General features: G+C 45.8%; 1 protein-coding gene across 14 annotated transcripts in view; it reads left to right on the forward strand.

Moving 5' to 3' along the window:
• scrib (scribble planar cell polarity protein) overlaps nt 1-18,153 on the forward strand; it is a 47,584-nt gene that overhangs the window by 1,913 nt on the left and 27,518 nt on the right. For all 14 annotated transcript variants that reach the window (XM_062559147.1, XM_037455825.2, XM_062559151.1 and 11 more), the window contains exons 2-4: nt 16,209-16,326; nt 17,192-17,270; nt 17,785-17,874. In XM_062559147.1, coding sequence (XP_062415131.1) covers nt 16,209-16,326; nt 17,192-17,270; nt 17,785-17,874 — 287 coding nt within the window. The remainder of the gene's footprint in view (nt 1-16,208; nt 16,327-17,191; nt 17,271-17,784; nt 17,875-18,153) is intronic.

Consider the following 18,153-nt stretch of genomic DNA (forward strand, 5'->3'; position numbering starts at 1 on the left):
TTGTTCCTGATCAGAACAAGGGGCAGGCTGTGGCTGTGATGCGGCGTGGGGGCAGTATGAATAGACTGGTCCGTAGACGTTCTCAGTCTCTCACGTTTCATGGCTTTGGTTTGGTTGTGAAGGGGCAAGTGGCACATTCACTAATGAAGACCGTTAACACAACAAAATCAACAGAGCCTGTCGCCTTTTGGGAATCACAACAATGTCATTTCTTCTTCTTGCTTCTAATGGTGTTTTTTTAAACACACCCTTTGGTTCTGACATGCTATAGCTTTTACACATGGATAATTATTTTACATCGGAGTCAATTTGATCAAATATGACCTCATGCGTAACCACTCTGGGGACACAGACTTGGCTCTCGGCTTCACTGGTTTTCTCTCCGCTGAATATTTAACCCATCTTCAGTCTAGTTTCTTTAGGCAGAAACCACAGCCTACTTTGGCTGATGAGGCTTACTTGCAGACCGTGATTTTCCCTCCACTAAGTTCCTACCTGTCAGATATCCGCAGTGTAACTGGTGCATGGCCTCTGACATGCCGAATGACAGATGCAACCCAAATATTCTGGCACGGTCGGCTTACCAACGGTCTCCGGGTGGTGCTGGCCTCAACCAGGAGACATAAATGCGTGGTGACAGAATGTCTCGTGTGGTCCCGGCAAATGCGTGGCGTGCAGACACAAAGCGTATGGGCCCTCTCTGGACCTCGGAGTCAGCGGGGGAGCGGTGTGAGGGGTCAGGGCCCATACAGGGGTTGAGAACAAGGCCAGTGACTGTACGAAGAATGGAATTACCACAATGAGCGCATAAGCCAGTGATGTCTGATTCTCTTTTATGCATTTGAGCGTGCTTTCCCGGTCGCTGTATATTCAACCCGGATACGAGTTTGTTGATTGACTTGTTAGTATATCTCTATCATCTCATTTTTTCATGGCATATTTTAAACATGACACACAGCTAACGAGATGTTTTGGATTGATAACAATTAATAAAGCGATTGTGATGTGGATTCCCATTTAGTGTTGTTCGGTGCTCTAGGGTTATAGATTGTGTTACTCAGGGTTTAACTTGGTGAGCAGATGGAGATTTAGACGTCCTGATGGTTTCTTAGGTTTGCTGTGACTCCCCCACCACACCGCCCACCAATCTTAGATTATACCCTCTGCGGTAATGATGTCTTAATTGGCCACGTAAAGACCATTTTAGCTTTGTTAAAAACATTTTTTAAAAGCAGGAATTTACGATGACTGTTTTTGTCTGATTTTAGGGCAAGATTTATTCCAAGCAGTGATTATACTACATGAAATAGTAGCATTAAGTATGACTTATCTGTATGGAATGAGTTTAGAGGAGCCTTTTAAGTAGGCAGCTGGTCGGGAATTCCCCTCCATGCTCTTTACATCCTTAGCCCTTAATGCTGCTCTGTTTTATCATTACACAGGAACTAATCTCAAGTGGTTTGCTATTGGTGCATCTTAAGTTTTTGAGGTTTATTGTAGTTTTATTTTAAAGAGCTGTGTTGATTTTTGAAACTGCAGAGACAAAACGGTGAAGCACGAAAGTGCATTCCTCACTATCAAATCGATGCTTTCCTAAACTTGTTCGGTTTTCAGTAGAGTAGTTTGAAATGAGACAATGTGCTTCCACGTACAGACCCTGCCACCAAGATCATGTTATGGAAGAGGGAACTGTCTTTATAGCCATTCTCAAGTCACATGACAGGTTACAAAGACGTCCATTCAAAAGCCTGATCCCCCCCTTCTTCTCCCATATATCAAATGTCTTGGCTGTGTGTGTTCTGTTTGCACTGCACTGCCCTTGGCCAGGAGCACATTCGGTCTGCAGACATATCATGACTCCACTGTGTGGGTCAGTTACACCTGCTGGAGGAACCAGCTGTGCTGCAGGTGCTGTGGGCAGCAGCAGCCCAAAAATGTCTCTTGACACATATACATAAAGTATGTTTACTCGTCCTCTTTTGAGTTTTTCCATTGTTGAAATAGGGTTTCTAATCCCTGATGGGTGTGTTGTACCAGTAAGACTTTGTAAAACAGGTTTTATGCATGTTGCTTCCGGTACTATTACCCAATAGAACACTTGATATGTTACAGTACTGATTTCCTCCCCCAACACTTGACACAACCAGAAATTATAAAAAAAAAGATTTCTTTGTTTTTGAAAAAGAGGTGGTCTATGTTTGTGATCAATAGGGCATATGACTGCAATTGTTTTAGTTCTCAACTGTCGCCAGTGTGTGTGTGTGTGTGTGTGTGTGTTGGTTGGTGTGTGTGCGCACGCTAACAGTTCTGTGGCTAAAGTGCGGATTAGGGATTCACCCGCCCATGAAGAAGCCCATAGCACCTCAGTTGTGACCCTTACCCCATTTCATACACACCAGTGCCTCTCAGTGTGGGATCTGCTTCTTTGCCATTTTTGTCTCTTTTTTTTTTTTTAGCTCATAAACTCGCTGATGAAAAGTGTTTCCTCTTGAGTCCCTTGTGGATCTTCATCCTCGGGTCAAGGGAAACCCAAATTAAACGCCTTCACTCGGCTTTTGCTGGTCTGCCTTTATTTACCCAAGCATAAATAGTCAAGTGTTGTATTTTATGTCTTTGTTTCATCAGTCTTTATATTCGCTCACGGCAGATTAAAAGCTTCAGTCTTATTGAAAACAGGTCTCAACCATCTACTAATACTAACAAAGGTGTGGGTGTAATCCATCCCGGCCGGTCTTTAAGGCCAAAAGTGTGGTGCTCACCGATGGAAGTAAAGAAATAATCAAGGACATGTGCACATCACACGGTGTGCTTCCAGTGTACTTGTTCTGCAGTCTGCGTCCCCTCCCTGGGTTTCCAGTTCACTCTCACAGGAGAACCGGGGTTTGTCTCTCCCCAGCGACTTGCTGAACCAGGCCAGCACCAAAGATAAATTACACCTGCCACTGACCTCACTGCGGTAGAACCACATCGTTTCTCTTTCTGCCTCCTGCTGTAGTGAAGCACGTTGAAGCTGGAGATACTAGAGCTCAAGAAGTGTAGCCACGGCTTCCTCCGTGTGAGGCTGAGAATGGCTCTACACCCACCCTGATTAAGACCCATATCCGTGAGAGACAACAGAGTTTTTCTTTAAACTTTTGCAATCACGCTGCCCCCCCTCCCCCTCCCCCACCCCTTTAGAAGAATCAGACTGAAAAGTGATTCAGAGCTGGTGAGGCCATGAAGAAACAACAAAGTGAGATTCTTTTTGATGCAAAAGCACATTCAGCAGGTTTCTTTGTCTGAGCTGATGACCAGCTGGTCTCACATCCTGCCTGCCTGGCCCCCTCCCCCCAAATCTAGTGGGACAGAGAGGTAATGGGACATTGGTGTGTGTGTGTGTGTGTGTGTGTGTTGGCCCATGTGAGAGAATGAGTATGTAGTAGTTAGGGGTGTAGTTCATTCTGCAGATGGATTAACAGGAGAAGGGAAGCTCCACTGGAGGAAGTGATCGGGCAGTTGATCCCCGGCATGCAGCCACGAGCCCCAGAGTCAGGACTGACGTGCAGCGTCAGGTGGGAGAGCAACAAGTGGTCCCCAGGAGACTTATGCACTTATAGACGGATCGCCTGCTTTGTTCTATCTGCCAGAGGTGCACATCCTCTCTTCCCTCTCTTTCACTTCACAATCGGGTGTTTTTTCAGGGAAATGGCAGCAACGTTAACTGGGTTATGTCAACCCTCTGACGCAGAACACATCATACATACAGTGCAGGGATTTATATAAACTCAGGCCATAGCCTGCCTCAAGAATTCACTCCTCTACAATAAATCAAAAACATTTTTTTTACCGTCCAAGAGGTATTTATTGTGGTCTGTCCAACCCTGTGTGCTTCCGTTGACTTTTGGCACACTAGCAATTCCAGGTATCATGTCACATGACATGTGTACAATGATTAACTAGTTTTTTTTTTTTGGCAGCGTGTCCTGAAGCTAACGCTGGTCAACTCACGCGGCTCTTACTCACCACCCTTCCTCGCCGCAGGGCCTCGGTTTGCCAGCCGCAAAGGTACACAAGAAGGCAATGCCCCGGTGAATAATTGATGGCTGTGGTGGTTGTGGCAGCTGTTTGCTATTGGGGAGCGTCAATGGCGGCGCTGCATAACCCTGCTGGAGCACTGCGATAGGACAGGAGCTTTGTTTGCTACGGGCATTAAGTACACAAAGACGAGACCAACAAGCTGGTGCCCTTGTTTTTTTTTTTTTTTAAATCGCTGTCCCCATTTCTATATTTCTGCCCCGTTGTGTGTTGATGTCATCCTCTCAGCTGTCGGTGCTTAGGAGTCTCATAGATTAAGGAAGCAGGGAACGCCGGCACACTTAAATCTTTGAATTAAAATACCAAGCAAGAAAGTTTATTTCTTCTCAGATGGAAGAAGTGTTTGGTGGCCAGAATCCACGTAATCTAAATCCTAAGAAGAAAATAACATGTGGATAGGGTTACAAATGACACGTGGATGTAGACTCATGGTCGGGTCAATAAATGGGTCATGGGAAAAAGTCCCTTATTAGTATTTTGGAGGACTTTTGGTTGTATAATAAATCTTATTTTTGAATAATGGGTGCAGGAGTCTTTAATCATACATACTTGACTATAAATATGAAACCTATTTTGTACTACTACACAATACGGCGTGTGTTCTCTCCTAAGTAAGAAATGTAAAAAAGAAAAACGTAACATCTACTGCAGCCATCACGGCTTCGTAAACACGGACAGACGTTCCAGCCAGTCGTAATTGCAAAGCACGAGGTTGGTGATTTTCCAGCCTGTTATCATTGCAGCTTGTGGTCATCTTGAGCCAGGTGTTTACTCGGCTTGAGTAATCCGTCTGTCTGTCTGTCTGTCTGTCTGTTGCAATCGCACATATTCAACAGGTCATGTTTAGGCCACAGATGCAAGTGTCTTGTTGTTTGAATCCAAAACACTTTCTTCAGAGAAAGGGATGCTCTTTCTGAGCCGTTTGATCAGGCAGGAGCTCAGGAACTACGCCCTCACTCACTCACACGGCCCTTTTGAGGCAAACGGGTCAGGGAGCTGATGTCCCTGCCTGTGTGCAGGTGGGGGTGGGTGGGGGGGGGGGGAGAAGGTCAGCCTGGATGTCATTTAAACCGACCGCAAGCAAATGCTGCCCTTTATCTGCTGGCCACACACTGCCATTGAAGGCCTCTATCTCTCACTCTAAAAGCTGATAGCCCCTCTATCCTCGGCCTCTTTGTGCTTCCTGTGGCTTTGACTGGGTCACCGCGCCGTACCTTCAGCTCCCTCGTCTTCATCCCAGATACTTGCTAGATTTATACAAAGAACTCGTGTTTTATTTCGGATTCGTCGATAGGAGAGGCGATTTCACCAATTAGCCACCACCTCATGTACACAACAGAGCTGCTCTGCTTTGACATGAAACACGTGTTTTTTTTCTTCCTCTGAGGGACAACTTGTGGACTCTTGTGGATTCTAGGTTGGGGCGGTTCTGATTTGTTGACGCCGTGTTTTCGTTTTTTTTTTGCCGATTCTTTTTTTGTTGGGAGCAGGAAGTGGGAATAATCAAGTGAGCCGTGGAATGCCCTGTTTTTGTGACACCATCTCCGCTGTGGAGCGCTTGTTTCGTAGCGGGAACTTTGAGTCCAAGGGGGAAAAAATTTGGCTTATGTTTTATAGTCGTACACTCCCTCCTACTGCAGCAGTGTTTGTGTTTTGCTGCTCGCCTGCCTCTCCTATATACACACACACACACACACACACTCAAAGGCTAAGTGTCTCCTGACTGATGGAGTTGATGATAGCGGGTGTAGAGCACATGGTTTCTCTGTAACCTTACAAGTTGTGGCACTGACCCACGAGGGAATGTTGAAGTAGTACAACGATATATACACAGGGATTACTACCACTTGAGTTCTTTTTGCTTATCTGCCACCAGCTCAGTGGCAGGCGGACTCGTCTGCGCCGCCACAGAGTGAAAACATTTGGTTGCATTTGGAAAATATTTTCTCCCAATCCAGAAAATTTTGATTGCTCACCTGAACCGCGTCGTGTATTTCTGAATCGCAGACAGGATTTTGTGCTTGAGAACATGTCTGTTTTTAATCCACATAACTGCAAATCAACAATTTAACAGCCTACTCTGCCATGTTTGTCTTGGACATTAACATTTTAAATATCTCAAATGTACAATGGTCAATGATACTTAAAGCTTTGTTGTCTGTGTGTTAAAAGCTTTCTTTAGACAGCTGGCCTGCTATAAGTGAAGCCAACCACACACACACACACACACACACACACACACACACACACACACACTAAAACACTTATTTTTTTTATTAGGTGCCAGCGCATAAAATATTTACCTGCTGACTGATAAAATCCAAATGCGCGTTGGATGCCATAACGGAGCTCAGTGTTTCCAGTTTCCTCTCCCTTATCATTGACTGAATAATCATTCTCCACTTATCTAAATCACTTTGTCGTCTATCTCTTCTCCTCATTGATCACACTATTGATTTAGCCAGAAGCCCTGAATGTTATAGGAACATGTTATGTTGTATTTAATTATGTTGTCTCTTTGCTGAGTATGCAGCGTTTCTTCAGCTGTAATTTTCTCCGCTGTGTTTCAGTGTTTTTAGATCAGACTGTTTTACAGTCAGCAGCCACGGACAAATCCACCGCCACTCATCTCATGAGCGTGACTTTTATGCAGCTCTAGAGAAAAGTGCTTATGGGCTCACCTTTTTTTGTGATATTCCTGGAAGAACAGACTTTTTAAGAAGGTAGCGTAAGTCAGTTAGGTCTATTAAGGTCTTGTTTAACTCGTGCTTTGATTCTAACTGAATTTACATATCAAAAGACACAATTCTGACCCTTTTGATCTTGTGAATTATTAGTAATTAGTTTTAGGTATGATATATCTGTATTTGCAGTGTGAAAGTGAAAGCAGTTGTCTGTCACTTTTTATATAAAGCAAACGAGTTACAAAAAGACATAAGTAAAAGTCATTTCCACAGAACTGACAGATATATAATCTCAAAATATTCCCCTCAAGCAAAGCTGCTGTATGAAACTGAGAAAACAGTGACTTTGCAAAACAAGGATGTCTCCAGGCCAATGTTTATTAAAGGGAAACGACTTCTTCTGATTCCTGAGCATCTTTGTTTTTGTCCCGGGCCGAGTGACTTTGGACATAACCAGGGTACTTTGTCACGGTTTGCTAGCTGATTAGTGAGAAAACACTCCCTGAGCACGTCAGGGTTCATTTGTAGACCACAAAGCAGCCTTCGTGTGTCACGGCAGAGAGGAGCAGTGGAAGCAGGGGCTGTGTGACGAGCATCAGCCCGTCTGCAGGCCCCCGAGCGCAGCTCCTCATCTCCAGTGCAGCAGGAATGCCCCGATGTTCTGCTCGCCTTGTGAATATGTTTTGGCCACAGCACTTAACGGGTCCCTTCTTGCTTTGGTCTGCTTTTTACGTCCGTTGACAACATGGCCTCAACATAGGAGCTGAGTCGTTGATAGATGGAGCATTGTAGTAAAAGGTCGGTTATTTTAAGTCGAGAAAGGAACCCCAATGGAATTCTTTGTTTGTTCTTGGCCACCAGGCTGCTGTCTAATAATATTTCTTCCTTCAATGTTGTGTAATATTTCAGTTATCAAAAAAACTTATTTGGGCTCCCGGTGATTAAAATCCGAATGTTCTGTTACCGTGGAAGTTCTCCGTTATGTGGCGTCTTTATTTTGACAAAGATTTACTTTTTGCAGTAGCTTCAACTTAATACTGGTTTTGCATTTATTTTTTTTTAAGTGTGAAAAGGAAAAAGTGTGCGAGGCTTGTTGCGCTGTGTTTGAACCCAGCAGAGCTGTGTTTGCGCTGCAGCACGTGACGTCCGACGAAACGCAGGCATGCCTGGAATCTCCAGGAGCTCGCCCTGCTCTCTGGAAGCTGCTGCCCCCCCGCCCCCCCCAACACACACACACACACACACACACACTTGAACTTACTCAATTTCTCACATTCCTATTGGTGAAGCCCACACACAGATGCTTTACTTGGACACATCTTGCTTCAGATGAACTGTCAAGCTTTATTTAAGTCTCCCCTTCTTGAATGTATTTCTCATTCCAACAGCGTTTTAATTAAGATCGAGCACGAGCGTCTGGGGTTTAAAACACATATGGGAATACTTAGCTGGAGCTCAGCTCAAAGAATGTGGAACAGTGTTAATTTTGAACATTAAATAAGAACATCAGCAAAATCTCTTTATTTTCTTTGAGTCAAAACCTTCTGGACAGTTTTGTGTCCTACACGTGATGACAACACAAGGTGCTTATTCATGAGGCCTCTGAATGATTCACTCAGGTTAAAGGTTACTATGACCGCAACACCGAGGGCGGCTTGGGAGCAAGAAACAAGGGGATATTCCACTAGATTTACTGACTGACTTACTGGAATGTTCAATATGTGCTAATATAAAATACTTTTACTTAACTAAATTCTCACAAGAGAAAAAAAAACATCAGGGGACTGATATGATCTCAAGGCTTGACATTAGACATTTTTAGACTTTTGCCCTTGGAGCAAGTCGTTTGAGAATAATAAAGCTTTTGTATTCATTGTTAAGTGTTGATGTATTTATTCCCTCTCCTACATGCATACTATGTAATGTGTGAGCAGTGCGCTTGCATTTGCTGCCGCTCAGCAACCTACCCACTCTTTTCAAACCAGAACACGTCTGTTAAGGTCAGCGACAAGTACGCCCTGAGTGTGCACGTGTGTGTTGGACCCTGTCACTTCATCCGTTAGACATGGAACATGGCCTCCTGGCAAAGGGACAACATGTGCTATCCGGGCTTTGAAGTACAGTGTGATTCAGGTTCCCCGGACTTATATTTTTAGATCCGCTATCACAAACCGGGTTGGTGACGTCAGGCCTTTTGAGACGACCCCTTGGGGGCTCATAGCACGCTGGCTTCTGGGCTTGGGTCATGTATTTTAGTTGTTGATGTTGTTGATCCTCTCTGAGGTTGAGCAGAAGCCTGGCGCATACAACTCTGTAATTATGCTGCCTCTATGACACAGTGACGGGGGTTCCCCTGTAATCTTAAGTAACGGCATCCTTGTATTGTGGATCCACATTTGTACTGAGTGTTTTTCTCTGTGAGGACACAGTGCAGATGTTCACTTGTATTTATTCTCCAAGCAGATGAAGTGTCTGAACCGAGCGACGCTCAGCTTTAATCTCTCAGTCAGCCCAGCGTCACTATGGAGCTTTCTGCTGCTTTGTTCCCCTGGCATCTTCGCTGAACAAACACTGGTCTCCACGGTGACCAGGCTCCCAGGGACAGTGGATGGCCTGCTACGGGGGTGTCGAGGAGAAACGCCAGATGGGCCGGGGGTTCTCCTGTCACTGCGGACCTACTGCTCCTCCATGTGCTCACCGAGGCCCGGGCTGTCCTCTTAGCAGAGCGGCTCGTTTACATCTTCCCTGAGAGAGAGAACATTAAACAGAGACCCGTTTCTAGCCGGCTGCGAGAGGAAAAATGCTGAGATGGTTACTGGAAAACGATAGACAGTAATCCACATGATCCTGGGGGGGGCACAACCTGGACACGTACAATGCATCAATTGTACCAGGCCGCCTGTGCACTCACAACACACACACACACACACTTTTAGTCATCTCCTTTTTAAGGTGTAATGCTTGACAGTGTCTCCATAATAAAATATATTTTAGAGCTACATGGATATCTTCCACAGAGCCTCTATTTACGCTGATTCAAGCAGCAACAAAGCCAAAGAGCTCCTCTTGCTGCTGTAAGTGTGTGTGATACACATTCTATGTTGACAGTGTACTAAATGCCTGAGGCATTGTAGTGCCCAGAAGCTCTTGTTGCCCCCCCCCCCCCCACCCGCAGCACAGTCTCGCTGTGGGACAGGCGGCGAGCTGGCGGGCAGGGAGCACATACCGGATCCAGCCCATCCAGGAAAGAGCCAAACGTCCTCTGTGGACTCTAAACAATGGGGCTGGTGGTTTGTGTCACGTTTGTGGGGAAAAAACAAAAGCGAACGGGAGAGCATGTGATGATGGGGGGGGGGGGTGGAGGGCCTCCTGTGCTGTGGACTCATTCATTCCTGCTGTGTGAGAGCTGGAGAGTCGAAGGACATTAATTCAATGAAATGGTACAATCGGCATTGGAGCAGTGTGAGCTTCCTTGTCCAGTGATGTATTAGCGAACAACTCACCTTGGGGGCGGTCACTTTGTGGTCTCGTCATGCGCAATGAATAAGTCATTTGTTAGTGTAAATTATGCTGCAGCTGCTCTAGAGGCCGTGTACATTTGGTGCATCTCTATAGATTCCTCACTACGCTGGTGCTTATTTCCTCATCTGTGTGGTTACGCTGTGTTCTGCTTTCTCTTATCTATTGATTTTCTAGCTCACGTTCTGATTGTTTTGATGAAATTTAAAGCGCAGGCACGCCTTTTGTTGGAGCTCCGAGAAGATCAAGTTCGAGGCTTTCGGTTCGACTGCTGCTTTGAATTTGGTTTTGGATTGCAAATCTGGGCAGCGACTCTGTGCTTTCTCTATTCTTCAGTGTGTTGGTGTTAATCAACTTTATTTATTTCGTGGACATGTCTCTCTGGTGCCAGCTTCTCCATCACCGTGACGGTTATAGTAACCAAAGCAGTGATTAGCTCACCATTAGGCAACACTAGAGGGATTACTAGTCTATTTTTAAAACGCCAACTTAAAACCGCTTCACCGAGATATGGCCGTTGTTAGTTACAGCAAGCATCGGTATTCATCCAAACCCCAGCGTAGTGATCTTTGGCCATGTGTGTTTGCCTCCTAGCCACTCAACACCATGTCCACCTGTTGTCTCTAGATCCTCTTCAGCCCTCTGGAGTCTACATCAACAGGCACATGTGTGATTGAAGCTCTCTGTTGATTCAACAGGGTGTGCTGACATGGTATATACAGCTGTCCGATAGGAATCTTTAAGTGGGACGTTCTAGGCCGCATGTTGGGTTGTACTCAAACAGGATCCACTGAAACATAATACTATTGTGTCAACAAAAAAAAAAAAGTAATCTGCGGTCACGGGAGGCAAGATGGTGGTGCATGTTACTGTTTATTCATCTTGTTTACTTGAGTTTATTTAATTATTATCTACTGCTATGTATGTATGTATTTAGCCAGTTTCACCTTTTCCTCAGCAGTCATGGTTTTCCTTTCACACTCTTTTCCAAAGTTCACTTGTGTACAAACAACCATAAACACACACACATGAACTGTGTACATGGATCCATCCATTCCTCTCTGACTCTGTCCCGACTCATTTTGTTGTACTTGGCTTAAGCAAACATGGCGGCACAGCAAAGCCCTGAATATGCAGCGGTCGGACAGGAACGAGGGAGAGCACTATTTATGCCACGCATGATCATGTCAGCAGTTGGCCCAGGTGCTACAAGGGTGTCAGAACAACATTAGTTCCCATTTCCAAGGCCCCAGTTTTGGAGCTGGTGGTGTGCAGCGGTAGACAGTCATCGGTTACCTGGCGTCTCGCGGTGTTTGCTAAGATCAAAGTCCCCCGGGCAGGTGTCGGGGAGGGGAGTCGGCTTCACTGTCACTCACACCGGCTCGACCACGCCCGTCTCGCTCTGTGTGGCCTGTCGGCGCGCCGGATAAAGGAAGTCAAGGCTGAAAGTGCCACTTAAATGAAACACAAACACACACAGGCACCCATTTCTTTCTTCTTTTTTTTGGACAATGGTACACAGTTACATGGCCACACAAAGAGATATGCTCCCACACACCTACTACTGTGCCTTGTGGCCTGGATGCGAGCATTTGATTCACGGCATTAGAAAGCATAGGTGCACTTTAGCCGTGCACCGCAGGTCTGTTCATGGATGCTCTTTCACGAATACAATTCAGCTGTAATCCACACTGTATGTGGGCCACAGTGCGCCAGACTAAACCACATTGATGGCGTGGGTTAATTTGCGTGTTTTGGTTTAGATTAACCAAAGATCTTAATAGAGAGAAAAGGCGTCTTTAGTCCCTGGAGATAATGGGTCGGTCAGTGGCTGAAGTCTCCGTCCCCATTAGTGGGGCAGAGGGTCCAGAGCACTGTGGGAATCTATTGTCTACCCTCTATTCTTCATTAATAATCCTCCGTCACTCCCTTTCTCTCAGGTCTCTCCTCTCCACTTTGCACACAACCTTCCTTTTCTTCTCTGCAGCGCTCACCCCGCTCCCTTTCTCTCTCCTTCTTAGTCATTCCTGCTTTTTGTTTTCCTTTGCAAGTCTTCCTCTTTCAAGTCTCCGTCCTTCCATTTCCAGGCCCTTTTCTCTTCTCTGCAGTGCCCTTTCGGACAATGGAGGAATCCCCCGACTGGGCTGCAGGGAGGAGGAGGAGGGGGGTTGGGGGCAACTAGAGCTGGCCTGTGACTGACAGCCCTGTGTGGGGCTGGCTGCTCGCCCTTTGTCCCTCTGCCAGGGAAAATGGAGGGAACCCAGAGATGTGGGGCAATGGGAAGGAGGGAGGAGGAGGAGGGGGGAAGAGGACCCGTTAGAGTCTCATTCATGTGTAAGAGTTTTGGGAACCTGTTGGGTTTCAAACTGTGGTCTTCAGTGGGAGGAGCGATGGCTCCGGCCAATCAGCAGGGCAGCATCAGTCCATGTTACTCCATTGGCCTTGAAATGACTGGGCATGTAATCTTTGCTGGTGCTTTCGCTTTTAGCTTCACATGACTCTGACATGAAGACATGAAGTTTAGTAAGAAGACGGAGAGTCTGTGCCCACTCATGTTTCTGAGTTTATTCCACAACAATGACTGCAGCTATCTATAGAAACCAGTGGGCAGTAATGAGGCTCGCCATTCCTGTGGTCGAGCAAGTTACTCAGTCAACCAAATCCTGACTGAAAGAGTCCAGGCCAGCACAAAAGCATGTCTCCCCCCCCCCCCCCCCCCCCTCTCTCTTTGAGCCCCTCACCCTGGTAGTGCGCACACACACAGTGTGTGTAGTGCATGCGCATTGTGCGGGAATTGATATTTGCAAGAGTGGGGACATGTGGACGGGGCAGATTTGGCACAGGATTAAGAGGCTTGAGACTGTGTGAGTCGGGCTTACACTTGGAGGAAAGGAGGCGTGCGAGAGTAAAACGGAAAAATGAGGGTGTTGGGGTGTTTAGTGATGGTGGATTGGCTTTTGTTTCTTTTAGTGAATATTTGGAATAAAGACCTCTGTAGGAGAGCAGAGACTTTCACAAGTTGTTGTTTCAGCCCTTTTTTGTTTTTGTTCCTCTAGATAGTTTGGCCTAGTCTATGCTCAAATTATACCCGTAGTTCTTTAAACAATGAACTAGACCTTAGGCCAATGCGCTGGGGCAGGCGTTCCTCTACAGACTTTGCGTGTGTTGGGGCTGGACGAGTTCGCTGTGTCTATAGTCTGATTGCATAATTGGGGAAAACCATAAGCTGGAGTCACATGACTGGAATACTGCCAGAACATATAGTTTACTCACATGTGTCACACGCACACGTAGCTTCTTGGATGTTTATAGCCACGTTTTACTTCTCTGTAATGATGTGAGGTCTACAAACATTGCACTTTGTATTTACAGTCTCTTCTGGAGCACATAAACACACTCGTAAACACTGTTAAACAAACCTCTGCTAATACACACAAATATGCACTTTAACAAACTGCTCTTTCCCCTTAGCATGCACACACTCTGCTGAGTATGTGTGCTGCCCCATGGACAGACACCCCAGCAGAGTAGTCTTGAAAGGGCAAAGGGCAGATTAGTCTTGAAAGCCCACACTGCCCTCTGCTGCCATGGCTGCCATTTATCTCCCTCTGTTCTCCCTCCTCTCGCTCCCTTTACTTCATCCTCCAGGCCACAGCTTCACTCCCTCGCCAGGCCCTCATTTAAAACATCCCCGTTGAAAAGCTGTAGAGGAAATGCAGGACACTAGTTCACACACACACAGTCACAACCTTGTAAAAAACGCCTGAGTCACTGAGCAGACCGTTGCAGCTCATTAATACGACGATGAGACAATGGCGCTACACTGAATTCCACTGCACGCACTCGTCCCAATTGACCCGTTGACCTGTAAAGCACTGCTGGTTGGCCATTGTTTATTTTAAAAGTACATTCAGTGGGAAACTGAGGGGGACGTCAGGATAACTTCCATTTGTCAATCATTCTCAAAGTAATGGGCTGTATCATTTACATATTGTGTCTGTAGTCACTCAGCATTGTACGGTTTCTCAGAAACATCCTGAGAACAAACGGCTTGTATATCAAATCTTCTTGGATGCCGGAGTGGAGCTGGTTGGATAATTTGTTACAGCCTCACAGTTGTTTCCTAGATCTGGTCTGCGAGCGACTAGTCAATGGCCGTCTTTGTGGGTGTTGATAATGTTCTCAGGCATGATAGCCTTCCTGTCTCGCTGGACCCTGTCTGGAGAGGACGGCACTGCCCTGATGTGAAAGCCTTTGTTATGTGTGTTTCCAGTTATTAGCAGCAACATGATTTATCGTACTAAGAAAAGGTAGACGTTTCATACTCATCAACATTTTTGGTAAATTAAGTTTTCGGGGCGTGCACCCTTTCTCCGAGAAGCTTTCGGTGTCACCTGTTTGGCCATTACATTGCCCCCCCACCCCCTCCTGGGGCCCAGTTCCCATCTGGGCCTGGCCCGTGTCACACGGTTGTCCTCAGCTCCTCTTCCTGTCATCTGATACCTAGTACTCAGTGAGCCCCGCTTGTCTCTCCCTCACTTGAACTGCCAGTGGATGTTGGGAATCTTTAACTTGGGAAACTAATGACATGGTCTGTCATGCACTTCCAGTAAACTCTTCCTGGGAAAGAAATCCTGGTGCTGTAGCCGCCTCACTATCCAAACACACATAACTAGTTAATGATGGGATATGTCCGTCATCGAGAAACCGATTGGAGCTGAACGGCAGCATTCTTCTCTTTGTCAGCATGATTGTAATGCAATCTGCCGTTGTGTTGTGTCGAATGCGTGTGTGTTTTCACACTTGTGTCAAGCAGAAACCTGACAATACACTTCGAAGACGCTTTGGTCTTATCTTATGCGCTGCATGTTTATGCAACACTTTGAAACAAGATTGTAACTGCGCTACATTCCCAAAGGTTTTTTCTCAATGACGAGGGAGGAGGTTGGGAACCGTCTGAATTTTTCAATTCATCATATTTATTTCTGGTAACAGACGCAGAGGGCTCGTTTTCAACAGAGGCCCTTGCTAAAAGGACCTCTTTAATTAGAATTACGGTTAGGCTCCAAGCTCACAGGCCTCCGTGCACCCTATGTTCAGAAAATAACCCTGAATAATGAGCTTGTGCAAATTCCCGCCCCAGAAAGCCCTGGTCGGCATAGTTTCTCAAGAGTCCTCCTCCATTGCGGCGTCCGACGGGTCGACTGACAGTGGGTCCCTCTGTGGGCGCAGAACCAGAGACTGATTGAAGGGTTAATCACTGCATAGTTTGGCCCGTTACTCCTGCCTGTCTTGTCTGTCCATCTTGGCGGCAGATGAGACACACACACACACACACACACACACACACACACACACACACACACACACACACACACACGGCTGGCAGAGGAATGTTTCTGAGCGCTGTCCTGTCCAACAAGCAGGCTCTTGTGAAAGCACTTGGCCACAGCAGTCTCCTCAGCCCTCCTTTCGAAAGCCACTTTGTTTGGTTAGCGTTGCCATGGTGAAGTGGAGTATTTGGGGAATTCTTTAAAACCGTTCCAGGTCCAATATGCAGGATGCTTTCTATTGAATTTCACAAACAGAAGTTCATGCAACATGAAAGAACAATTAATTCATTCAATATATTAAGTTTAAGACACACTCACTACATAAAGACTTTACGAATACACATCTGTAAGCCCACTGTTTTGTCTTAAAATGATCATTAATTGTGAAACAATTTATTGATGAATATTGAGTATTATGATTATTGTTTCAAAAGCCTTTCTTCAAGCTTGGTTTCTCAAATGTTAGACCTGCTGTTTTTTTGTCTTACAATGTGTTGCATTTAATATTTCAGGGATTTTAAATATGTATGCTGGCATGATTAACTTAATAATAATAATTGTTTTGTTTCAATTGACGCAGTGTGTTGTGTCTCCACAGCCTTTCTTCAGACTACTGAACCTACGGAAGCTCGGCCTGAGTGACAATGAGATCCAGAGACTTCCCCCCGAGGTGGCCAACTTCATGCAGCTGGTGGAGCTGGACATCTCCAAAAATGGTACGCGGATACAATCCCAAGATCACGCTGTCCTCCGCTTGTAACGCCCCCCATTACCACGCAATAACGTTAATGACAAGCCTTAAAATAATAAGAGACCAACTCCAAAAACACAAAACATCAGGCGTTTAAATTGGTAGGTGTGAAGCTGCAGCATCATGGATTTATCAGTTGGAGAATCAAAATATACAATAGCGCCACTGCAGACATTTCTGACTGACTCTGCATGCCCTTTTAAAAATCCCTGTGAAACAATAATATAATAAATATATTTGATTGAATCAAAGAAAGATATTCATCGCCGTGATGCAGCCAGAGCTATTATTTAATACATGTTACAGAGACCTTCAGACCTTCGGCTGTAGCACATACAGACACCTCTGTGTCCTTGCATTCTGCACACAAACACACTGATACTCGCTGGCAGGAAGGACATACATGGTATCAGAGGGAGATCTGCTCTGCTATGCACCGCATTGAGTGCTGTGGAAGCAGTGCTCAGCGGCCTGTAAAGGCCTTTCCCATCTGCCTGCTCCTGCTGCAGAAAGACTCTGAGCCAGATAGGCTGCTCGGCTCGGTAGGGCATTCTCAACCTGCACCTGCAGGATCCGCAGTAAGAAGTGCTTTATCTAGTCAGTCTAATAGTTTGGATTTCTTTTTGTGTGTTGTCCATGTTTATCTTTGTACAGTTAAGTACCTCACAGCGTCGGGGAAGCACTTATTTGAGCTCAATTCCATTTCCTACTATGAAAAGGGTTAAAAGACGATACAATTGTGGCTTTTAATGATTAAAGCATTCTCAGGAGCGAGCGTGCTATGGTGGTGATGCTTGTCTCCCTCCCACACCTCTTCTTTCCTCCTGCAGACATTCCTGAGATCCCGGAGAGCATTAAGTTCTGCAAGGCCTTGGAGATTGCAGACTTCAGTGGAAACCCACTGTCAAAGTAAGTTAGTGGGAACAACCATCACTCTGAGAATGTTGCACAGATGCAAACATGAGATGCAACAAAGCATGACGCGTGTCACGAGTTTGTGTGTTTGACTCGACGTTATGCACTCTATGCTGATTTGTGGCCGCTCCTCTTGAAATCAGTCAGTTGCTAAGAAACGGCTATCCACAGTATGCAAACAAAATGCCTGGAGGAGACCTCCTTCCGCCCAAACAAAGCTTTATGAAACAGTTTCAGGTAAATCTAACCAATATAATCTTTGTAACATTCCTGCATGAACTACCTGCTGCACTGCTCTTATTACATACTGCAACAACTACAATCAGGGATGACAAAGTTGCTATTTCACCTTTTTAACTTCCTCTAAGGGACAAGTGGAATCACTGGGTGAAGCTTTGTTCCTGAAAACGCGTGTGTGTGTGTGTGTGTTTTAAGTGATTCCATGTGCTGTACAACAAAACCCTAAGAGTTGGTCTCCACTTTCTCCCCTCCTGTCTTGCTGCTTCAGATTGCCGGATGGTTTCACTCAACTCCGAGCGCTGGCTCACTTGGCACTCAACGACGTGTCGTTGCAGACGTTGCCCAACGACATCGGAAAGTACGTACACAAGCGCGTAACGTCTCCAAGGAGACTGTTTTAAATCAAGGTCCAGAATTGAAAGCGCTCCCTTGTAAACCTCTTAAAGCGGTTTTCTGATGACAAAGTGATTATTGTTTCGTACATAAAACAAAGCAATCAATAATTTGACAATGCAACCCTGAACCTCTCCTCAGTCAGATCCTCGACACAGTCGGGTCTGAGGAGGTTGTGTGTGTGGGTGTGTGTGTGTGTGCGTGCTTCGAGGCAGCCGCCGTCTGGGCTCTTGGCCTCTGCTGT

This window comes from Pungitius pungitius, chromosome 19 (assembly GCF_949316345.1).
Source record: "Pungitius pungitius chromosome 19, fPunPun2.1, whole genome shotgun sequence".
Lineage (NCBI taxonomy): Eukaryota > Metazoa > Chordata > Actinopteri > Perciformes > Gasterosteidae > Pungitius > Pungitius pungitius.